We start from the raw sequence: 10,113 nt of genomic DNA, 5'->3' as shown, positions 1-10,113 counted from the left end.
CCCGCCACGCGCAGCGCCCCTAGTGCGTGGCCGCGTCCTGAGGTCGCGGGTGGGAGCCGGGCTGCTTGTGACGTCACCCCGGCCCTGTGCGGGTCAGCGCATCCGGGTCCCGCAGAGGGGCGGGGTCAGCGCATCCGGGTCGCGCAGAGGGGCGGGGTCCTCCGCGGCTGTCGTCATGTGATTGGCAGCTGTCAGGCTTGGTGTCCCCCGGCCGGCGCCGAGACCCCGCACCCTGAGGCCGTGCGTTTATGGGGCAGGGCCGGGGTCAGGGGTCACCGTCCTGCGATGGTCAGTCCGCAGATGGCCGCAGCGGCCGAGCCGGAGCCCGAGCTCCATCCGGGTCCCGCTCGGGGCCGGCTGGGGCACAGCCGCCCAGGCGCATGCGCGGGGCCCCGCGGCGGTGAACGAATGCACGAACGAATGAAGTCCCCGCGCCTCAGGCCGCGGCCCCACCCGCCCGGATCCTTCCTTCCACGGGACCCACGCGAGGACGGAGGGAGGGGGAGGTGCCACTCGTGGGCGTCGGCGCCTGCGCACTGCGCGCGGCCGGCCCAGCGCTGTCACCGCCGCGCCCCCAGAACGACCTCGAGCGCCGCCTGGCGGCGATCGCCCGCCGGACCAACTGCGCAGGCGCGCCGGGCGCGGACTACAACTCCCACAATGCTCCGCTCCTGCCGCGCCGGAACCTCCCGTCATTTCTTAATTCCCTCTTCATTCATTCGTCCCAAGATGGCATAGCGCAGCGCGCCGTGTGCCAGGCTGTGCGCTCGGGCGCGGACGGCCCGGAGCCACGAGCTGACAGGAGTCGCTGTCTTCGTGGAGCTTAACATCTGCGGGTCTCGGCTCTGGAATCCATTGGTTCCCCTCAGAAACTTCTGCCGGCAAGACTACAACTCCCATAAGGCGATGTGCTCACCCCTGCGCACTACAATTCCCAGTAGGCCTAGCGCAGCCACTTCCGGCTTCTCGACTTTTCCAGGATCCGGATCACGTTCGCCCCTCCCTGCTCCCGGGATGGCAGACAGGGCTTGAGGCGTTTTTCTTGCCACACGCGTTCATCAAGTGTGTACATTGAGTGACTCAGCGATGTTAGCCGAGCAGGTCGGCTGCTCTGAGCCTCGGCGGGCCCAGCACTCCCAGGAGGCTCTGCGCGGCCGGCGGACTACCGCTCCCAGGCGCCTCTGCGCGGCCGGCGGACTACCACTCCCAAGGGGCAGCGCGGCGGCGCGGGCTGCCCGCGGCGGCGCCTGCAGGACCCGGGGCGGCGCGGGCTGCCCGGCGCGGCGCCCGCAGGACCCCGGGGCGGCCCGTGCGAGGTGAGTCCGCCGCCGGCCGCCGCCAGGATGCTGGAGGAAGCGGGCGAGGTGTTGGAGAACGTGCTGCGGGCGTCCTGCCTGCCGCTCGGCTTCATCGTCTTCCTGCCGGCCGTGCTGCTGCTCGTGGCGCCGCCGCTGCCCGCCGCCGACGCCGCGCACGAGTTCACGGTGTACCGCATGCAGCAGTACGACCTGCAGGGCCAGCCGTACGGTGCGTCCCCCCCCGCCAACCGGCCCGCCCCGCGCTGGCCACCCGGGACCCCGCCCCGCCACCCGGGACCCCGCCCCGCGCTGGGACCCCCGGGACCCCCGCCTCCGCGCTGGCCCTCCGGGACCCCCGCGTCCGCCCCCGCGCTGGACCCCCCTCCGGAACCCGCTCCCCGTCCTGCCCCGGGACCTCGCGCTCGCCCCCGCGCTGGACCCCCCAGAACCCCCCCTTCGCGCTGGATCCCCCCGGGACCCCCCTTCCGGGATCCCCAGGCCTCCGCCACCCGCGCTGACCCTCCGGCCCCCGCTCCCCACCCTGCCCCGGGACCCCTCGGGGTCCGCCGCTCGCCCGCGGGCCCTCGCACGGCCTGGCCCGGTGCCCACGTCGTTGTCCGGTTCCCTGCTGGCCAGCGCTGCCCCGGGCGTCGGAGCCGTCTGTGGCCCGGAGGCCCCACGGCCGCAGCCCCGCCACCTGCCGCGAGCCCCTCGTGGGTGCCCGGGACCTCAGAAGCGCGTGTCAGCCGTGACGTGGGGGGCGGCCCGGAGCTGAGGCTGCACGGGGGGGGGGGGGGCCCGGGGCCCGGACGTTCCGTGCGCCGCTGTGCCGGCTCCTCCCGGCTCCCCCCCCACCCGCCCCGCTCTCCCTGGACCCCAGGTCCCCCTCCCACACCCGTGTCCGCCGGCCTGGCCCCCAGATCCCCCTCCCCCACCCGTGTCCGCCGGCCTGGCCCCCAGGTCCCCCTCGGCTCCCCCTTCCCACTCGTGTCCGCCGGCCTGGCCCCCAGGTCCCCCTCGGCTCCCCCTCCCCACCCGTGTCCGTCCGTCTGGCCCCCAGGTCCCCCTCGGCTCCCCCTTCCCCACCCGTGTCCGCCGGCCTGGCCCCCAGGTCCCCCTCGGCTCCCCCTTCCCACCCGTGTCCGCCGGCCTGGCCCCCAAGGGCCAATGGGTGGCCGCGCGCTCCGTCTGGGCCGGCACAGGTGCGTGTGGGAGCGTCTGCCCGCCGCGCCCCTGCCTGGCTGCCCAGGGCTCGCTTTGTGCCCGTGGGAGCCGGGAGCGTGGCCTCCCGGGGCCCCCACGTGTGCCCCGCCCGGCTGCTCGGCCCCTGCTGTGTGCGTGGCCCACACCCCGTGGAGGGCGGGGGGCGCCGGGGCTGGGCCCCGGGAACCAGGCGCGGGTAGACCCGAGGGGCCACGGCGGTCACTCCTGGGGCGAGGCTGCCCCCCCCCGCGAGAGGAGCCCCTTAACCTCTGACCCCGCTTGCCCCAGCTCCTGCCCTCCGCTGCCCGGGCCCCAGCCAGGTCCCCTGGGCTCTGGGGCGGCGGGGCCATCGCGCAGCGCGGGTGAGCCGAGCCCGGGGCGCGGGGCCCTGCGAGCTGGGAGTCCTGCGCGCTGCGGGCCTGGCCTTGGCCTCGTCTGCCGCGGGGACGTCGCCGGCTGGGGCCAGGGCAGGTGGTGGACAGGTGGACCTGCGTCCCGGGGGACGGGCGCCCCCGCGGAGGGGGTGAGGCCGGCCTCGCGGGCTCCCGGCCTCTGGGGAACTCCCAGCGCCCATGGGGGGCTTCGCACAGGCTTGGGACCCCCGGAACAGGGGCCACGGGGCGGGGGGCACCACCCGTCTCTGTGGGCGGGGGTGACAGCCAGGGCTCCCCGCGAAGCCTCGCGGCCGATTTCGGGGGTCCCTCTGTCGCCCGGCGCTGACCCGCCCCGCCCGGCCCGCAGGCACGCGCAACGCCGTGCTGAACACGGAGGCGCGCACCGTGGACGCGGACGTGCTGAGCCGGCGCTGCGTGCTCATGCGGCTGCTGGACTTCTCGTACGAGCGCTACCAGCGGGCGCTGCGGCAGTCGGCGGGCGCCGTGGTCATCATCCTGCCGCGCGCCATGGCCGCCGTGCCGCAGGACGTGGTGCGGGTGAGCCCCCGGGGAGGGGCGCGGGGGGCGGGGCGGGCGCCGTGGTCATCCTCCTGCCGCGCGCCGTGGCCGCCGTGCCGCAGGACGTGGTGCGGGTGAGCCCCCGCCCGGGGGGAGCGGGGCGGGCGCCGTGGTCATCCTCCTGCCGTGCGCCATGGCCGCCGTGCCGCAGGACGTGGTGCGGATGAGCCCCCGCCCAGGGGGAGTGGGGTGGGCGCCGTGGTCATCATCCTGCCACGCGCCATGGGGGCGGGTCGCAGGGGCGGGGCGTGGCCGAGCCCGCGGCGTGCCGTGCGTGTCCCCGCAGCAGTTCATGGCGGTGGAGCCCGAGATGCTGGCCCTGGAGACGCCGGTGCCCGTGTACTTCGCGGTGGAGGACGAGGCGCTGCTGTCCATCTACGAGCAGACCCAGGCCGCCTCCGCCTCGCAGGGCGCCGCCTCCGCCGCCGAAGGTGGGGGGAGCCCCGCGTGGCCGGGGAGGGGCCGCTGGGAGAGACCTGGGGGGGGGCCCGGTGACCCGGGGGGGCCGCGCGGTGACCTGGTGACCCCGGGCCCCCGCAGTGCTGCTGCACACGGCCACGGCCAACGGCTTCCAGATGGTGACGAGCGGGCTGCAGAGCAAAGCGCTGAGCGACTGGCTCATCACCAGCGTGGAGGTGGGCGCGCGCGCGCGGGGCGGGAGAGGGCCTCGGGGCGCGCCGGCGCCGGCCAGTCTGTCCGCCCTGCGGGGCACGCGTGCAGCTGGGGCGCGGCCATGGAGTCCTAGCGCGCGCTCCCCTCGGGGACATCCGGTGGGGGGCGAGGGCGGCCAGGCTGAGGCCCCGGGGCCGGTTAGCGCAGTGACGCGCGGCGCGGTCCCTGGAGGACCCCGGAGACTCGGGCGTGGGCCGGGGTCTCTGCGCTGACCCTGGCCTCCGGCCTCCGGATCGCGAAGCCTCGGGCGCTCCCGTGGAAGGGGCGGGCGGACGGGCGGGCCCGCGGCAGTGGCCGAGCTTGGGGAGGGCGGGGTCTCCCCGGTGCCCCGCCCCGTTCTGACGGCCCCTCCCCCAGGGCCGGCTGACCGGACTGGGCGGAGAGGACCTGCCGACCATCGTCATCGTGGCGCACTACGACGCTTTCGGAGTGGCCCCCGTGCGTACGCCCCCGCCCCCGCCCCCGGGGAGACCCCGCAGGGTGGGGAGGCACCGGGCCGTGTGCGGTGCCCACAGCAGAGCTTCCGGAACCTTCTCCCCGAGTGGGAGCCGCGCGTGGCCGGGCTGGGCCGCCAGGGAGCCCGCCGAGCCGCCTGCCTTGAGCAGGTGCGGGCCCGCAGCGCCCCCTGGCGGGCAGCAGCTGCGGCCCCCCCCCAGCCCCTGCCCCGGCGGCCACACCACGTCCTGTGGGTCCCCCGTTAGACTTGGGGGCGCGGGGCCCCGACGTCCCTCCCCGTGACCCCGCGCGGTGACGCCCCGTCCTCGCAGTGGCTGTCGCTCGGCGCGGACTCCAACGGGAGCGGGGTCTCGGTGCTGCTGGAGCTGGCGCGCCTCTTCTCCCGCCTCTACACCTACAAGCGCACGCACGCCGCGTGAGTGGGGGGGCGGGGCGCGTGGGGCGGGGCCCTCCCCTCTGCCCCCCCCCGCCCACACTCGCGCCCCCCCAGGTACAACCTCCTGTTCTTCGCCTCCGGGGGCGGGAAGTTTAACTACCAGGGCACCAAGCGCTGGCTGGAGGACAACCTGGACCACACAGGTGCGCGCGGGGCCGGCGCGGGCGCGGGGCGGGGCTGCCGCCGGCCCCGCCCCTGATCCCGCCCCCGCCCCGCCCCCCGCAGACTCCAGCCTGCTGCAGGACAACGTGGCCTTCGTGCTGTGCCTGGACAGCCTGGGCCGCGGCAGCAGCCTGCACCTGCACGTGTCCAAGCCGCCGCGCGAGGGGACGCTGCAGCACGCCTTCCTGCGGGAGCTCGCGGCGGTGGGTGCGGGGCGGGGGCTGGGGGGCTCCGCCCACTGTGGGGGGGCGGGAGGGCGGCGCTCTGCCCACTGCGCCGGGGAGGGGCTCTGGGATACACACGGGGCTCAGGGTGGCTCCACCCACAGCAGGGCACAGAGAGGGGTGAAGCTCCGCCCACCGCGCTGGGGAGGGGCTCCAGGATGGCCCCGCCCACACACGGGGGCTCTGGGGCGGCTCCGCACACAGAGGGGTGACGCTCCGCCCACCATACCGGGGAGGGGCTCCGGGATGGCCCCACCCACACATGGGGCTAGGGCGGCCCCGCCCACAGCAAGGCGCAGAGGGGTGATGCTCCGCCCACGGTGTCCGGGAGGGGCTCGGGGTGGCCCCGCTCCGTGGAGGCGGGAGCGGCGGCCCGGCCCTGACCGCCACCCGCCCGCAGGTGGCCGCGCACCAGTTCCCCGAGGTGCGCTTCTCCATGGTGCACAAGAAGATCAACCTGGCCGACGACGTGCTGGCCTGGGAGCACGAGCGCTTCGCCATCCGCCGGCTGCCGGCCTTCACCCTGTCCCACCTGGAGAGCCACCGCGACGGCCAGCGCAGCAGCATCCTGGACGTGCGGTGAGGCCCGGCCCCCGGGACCCCAGCCCACCCGGCTGCCGAGTGCGAGACCGCTTCTGCCCCCACCCGCTGGCCGAGGGCTTCGCACGGGGCTGGCCGCGGCCTGCACAGCTCCGTCCCACCCCCGGGCGGGACCTGCTCCTGCTCACCTTTCTCCGGGAGGGTTTCCTGTAGGAGGTGGCGTTGGAGCCCAGGGTCAAGGCCAGGAGGAGGGGGAGCCGGGGCAGGGGCGAGCCCAGGAGCGTGTGCGTCCCCAAAGCGCCTCAGTCTCTCTGGGTCCGGCAGCCTCCGCCCAGGGCCCGCAATGGCCGCTCCCGCTTCGTGGGCGCCGCGGAGCTGGGGTGCACCTGCACAGGGGGCGGGGCGGCCCGACCGCGGCCTCTGCCCTAGGGGCCCCCTCCCACTCGCGTGCTTCCCGCGGCCCCGCCCTGCAGGTCCCGCGTGGACTCCAGGACCCTGACCCGCAACACGAGGATCGTGGCGGAGGCCCTGACCCGGGTCATCTACAACCTGACTGAGAAGGTGAGCTTCGCCCGGCCCCGCCCCCGGCTGCCGGTCCCGCCCCCTGCCCTCCCGGACCCCGCCCCTGGCTGCCCGGCCCCGCCCCACACCCGGCCGGCCCCGCCCCCTGCCCACCAGGCCCCGCCCGCCCCGCCCCCCCCCCCCGCCCGGCCGGGCCTCTGCCTGCCCGGACCCGCCCCTGCCTGCCCGGACCCCGACCCTGGCCGCTGGCCCCGCCCCTGCCTCCCCGCCCCGCCCCTGCCTCCCCGCCCCGCCCCCGGCCCCGCCCGCAGCGCTGGCTCTCTCCGCAGGGGACGCCGCCGGACATGCCGGTGTTCACGGAGCAGATGGTGAGGGCGGGGCGGGGCTGCGGCGGGGGGCGGGGACGGGGCGGGGCGGGCGGGGCCTGACGGCGCCCCCAGCAGGTGCAGCGCGAGCAGCTGGACTCGGTGATGGACTGGCTGACGAGCCAGCCGCGGGCCGCGCAGCTGCTGGACAAGGACGGCACGTTCCTCTGCACGCTCGGCCACTTCCTGAGCCGCTACCTGAAGGACGTGCGCCAGCACCACGTCAAGGCCGACAAGCGGTGAGCGCGCGCCCTGGGCACGGGGGGGGCGGGAGGGGGCGGGGGGGGAGCCGGGGGGCGCGGGGGGCGGGGGAGCCGCGGGGGGGCGGGGGAGCCGAGGGGGGCGGGGGGAGCCGGAGGGAGCCTCGGGGGGCGGCTCCTCCCCCGGGGATCTACTGCCAAGGGTCGGCGGGGGGGGGGTGCGGCTGGGAGCCCCCCTACGTCCCCCGCTGAGCCTGCCCCCCGCAGGGACCCCGAGTTCGTGTTCTACGACCAGCTGAAGCAGGTGATGAACGCCTACAGGTGGGTGCCCGCCCGGCCCCTCGGCCCCGCCCCTCCCGGGCTGACCTTGGCCCCCCCCTCCCGGGCTGACCGTCCCCCGGCCCCGCCCCTCCCGGGCTGACCGCCCCCCCCGCCCGGGCTGACCGTCCCCCGGCCCCGCCCCTCCCGGGCTGACCGTCCCCGCCCCGCCCCGCCCAGGGTGAAGCCCGCCATCTTCGACCTCCTGCTGGCCCTGTGCATCGGTGCCTACCTGGGCGTGGCCTACGCGGCGGTGCAGGTGAGCGCGGCCGCGGGGGCTGGCGGGGGGGGGCGGGGGGTCGCCCAGGCCGTGGCCTCACGCCCCGCCCCCCCCAGCACTTCGACCTCCTGTACAAGTGGGTGCAGCGGCTGCTCGTCAAGGCCAAAGCGCAGTGACCGCGCCGCCCCCGCCCCCGCCCGGCTCGGACCTCGCAGCGCAGCGCAGGGCCCGGGGCCAGGCCGCAGCTGGATGGGGCCGCGGACGAGCCCCTGGCCCCGGGACCCCGGCCCGCCCCGCCCCAACCCGCCCCACGCACACTCCCTGGCCCGGAGCCGCTGGGAAGGGGGTGCATGGGGGGCGCCGCGGGAGAAGAGGCGGCCCCGCCCTCTGCGGAGGAGGAGGAGGAGGGAGGTCTGGGCCCTGGGGAGCCCCGACCTCAACCCGGCACCCCAAGGCCCCTGTGGGGGCGGCCGCGGGGCGCAGACCTCAGGGAGACCCCACGTGTGGATTCCATAGCAATAGAGCCCGTGAGGGGGGGGGCGGGCGGCCAGGCTGAGCCCCAGGCCCCGGGGCCCCTCCCCAGGCCGCCGCCTCCCCCCCCCGCCCTCCGCGGGCCTGACCGCAGGTGGAGCGCAGGCCGCGTGTGGGGCGCCGCTGCCCGCCGAAAAAATAAAGCCATATTGAACGAGCTGCTGTCCGGGGGCGTGCGGGGCCGGGCCCCTGCGGGACGGGATGGCGGGCAGCGTGTCCCCTCCCGGCCGCCTGCCCGGGAATGGGCTCGGAACCAGAGACGGCCCTGGGGGGCTGGGGGGAGCTGCCTGGCCTGCCCAGGTCCCGCGGGAGGGAGGGGGCCTGAGCGAGGGGAGGGCCGTGGGGCAGGACGGAGCCGGGGGTGTGGAGGGGACAGCGGGCGGGGACTGGGCGGCCCTGCGCCCCCGGTGGGACCTGGCTTCGCCCGCGAGGGAGGTGGGAGCCACGGAGGGCCGAGGACGGGAGGGCTGGGCCGGAGTGGGCTCGCGGGCGGCGCCGGGGCCGGCCCTCCCGCCTCCCCACTTCCCCCTCCGCGTACGGGGCTGGTACCTCCCCCAGGACTGCGGGGGGGGGGGGCGGTGCGGCCTCTCGGCCCTGCAGCCCCAGCCAGGTCCACGAGTCCCCGGACTCGGCCCTGCGTGCGGAGCCGGGTAGGGGTGGGGTAAGCCGGGGGCTGGGCCGACCGGCGTCCTGGAGTGAGGTCGGTGCCCGACCTGGTCCCCGACGCGGCTTCAGGCAGCACTGCCCGCCTCTCGGGGAAAGCCCGCGTGTCCCCGCACACTGACCCCGCGGGAGCAGCTGGGCAGAGCCCCGGCCTGCAGTGCCCGCATCCCACGTGGACACCGGTTCGAGTCCCGGCTGACCCAGCTTCCTGCTGTGGCCTGGGAAGGCAGTGGACGATGGGCCAAGTGCCTGGGCCACGTGGGAGACCCGGATGGAGCGCCTGGCTCCTGGCTCCGGATCAGCGCAGCTCTGGCCGCTGCGGCCATCTGGGGAGTGACCCAGCGGATGGAAGACCTCCCCCCCTCCCCCTCCCCCTCCCCCTCTCCCTCTCCCTCCCCCTCCCCCCTCCCCCTCTCCCCCCCCATCTCTCTCTCTGGGAGCGCCCTGGGATGGGAGCGCCTGCCCCGACCGCCACGAGGCCCACGGCCGACACAGGGATCCCGCGTGGGCGCCGGCTCAGTCCCAGCTGCTGGTCCAGCTCCCTGCCATTTCTCTCCCCTTTCTCCCCCCCCCGCCCTCCCCCCCGCCATTCAAGTAGACGGAGAGGAGAGAGAGCATTTTAAAAAGTCGTTAAAGAGACAGGATCATTTTCATTTGTAGTGAACGCTATGAATGCAGTTTTTAAAGATACTTAGAGCTTTCGTCCGTCGGTTCACTCCGCACGGCCCAGGCGGCTCCCTCCAGGCCCCCACGGTGCGGGGCCCAGGCTCTCGGCGCCCACGTGGTGTGGGGTGTCACGGCCGGGCCGGGGCTTCCGAGGAAGTGGGGGTGACGGCGGAGTCACGTGGGCATGGGCTGGCACCGGTGTGCAGGGGCGTCGGCGGGCTGGGGGCCGGGAGGGCTGTGTGACCGGGGTGGGGGGGGCTGGCCTGCCCTGATCCGCGCGGCTGCTCCTGAACCTGACACGCCACCAGGCGGCCGGAGGGTGGACCAGACGTCCCGCCGCGGGTGGACGGGGGCCTGGGCGCTTCTCTAGCTGATGATGAACACGCAGGGGTCCCTGCGCTGTACATGCGCGCCAGGGGGCCCAGAGACACGCGCGGCTTCAGCAGGCGACCCACGAGGCCGCCCCGCGAAACCAGGCTGGGGCCGGCCAGCTGTGGCGCACCCGGGCGGCCGCGGTGACACCTGCGCGGGAGACCCGGATGGAGCCCCTGGCCCCTGGCTTAGCCCCAGCCATTGCGGCCATCTGGGGTGACCCAGCGGATGGGCCTTACAAATAAATACCTAAAAGTCCATCCACCTCGGGGCTGAGGTTCGAGTCCCGGCTGCTCCACTTCCGGGCCAGCT

At 76.2% G+C, this 10,113-nt stretch overlaps 1 protein-coding gene across 3 annotated transcripts; it reads left to right on the top strand.

The window, feature by feature from the left end:
* The first annotated feature begins 1,268 nt into the window (after window positions 1-1,268).
* NCLN (nicalin) lies at window positions 1,269-8,257 on the top strand. Of its 3 annotated transcripts, none has more exons than XM_070058626.1 (15): window positions 1,269-1,527; window positions 3,243-3,433; window positions 3,744-3,885; window positions 3,995-4,089; window positions 4,484-4,564; window positions 4,894-4,997; window positions 5,073-5,161; window positions 5,244-5,383; window positions 5,805-5,983; window positions 6,418-6,505; window positions 6,796-6,834; window positions 6,907-7,070; window positions 7,299-7,352; window positions 7,530-7,608; window positions 7,686-8,257. In XM_070058626.1, the coding sequence occupies exons 1-15, from the start codon at window positions 1,344-1,346 to the stop codon at window positions 7,743-7,745; spliced, it is 1,689 nt and encodes a 562-aa protein (XP_069914727.1). In that variant the 5' UTR covers window positions 1,269-1,343; the 3' UTR covers window positions 7,746-8,257. The 3 variants fall into 3 exon arrangements, with proteins under 3 accessions (XP_069914727.1, XP_069914728.1, XP_069914726.1); XM_070058627.1 differs by having other exon boundaries at window positions 3,741-3,885; window positions 6,910-7,070; XM_070058625.1 differs by having other exon boundaries at window positions 1,270-1,527; window positions 3,741-3,885.
* Window positions 8,258-10,113: the final 1,856 nt, after the last annotated feature.

This window comes from Oryctolagus cuniculus, chromosome 16, assembly GCF_964237555.1.
Source record: "Oryctolagus cuniculus chromosome 16, mOryCun1.1, whole genome shotgun sequence".
In the NCBI taxonomy this organism is placed as follows: Eukaryota; Metazoa; Chordata; class Mammalia; order Lagomorpha; family Leporidae; genus Oryctolagus; species Oryctolagus cuniculus.
The sequence above is the reverse complement of the archived record's forward strand: the minus strand, read 5'-3'. Positions and strand labels throughout refer to the sequence as shown.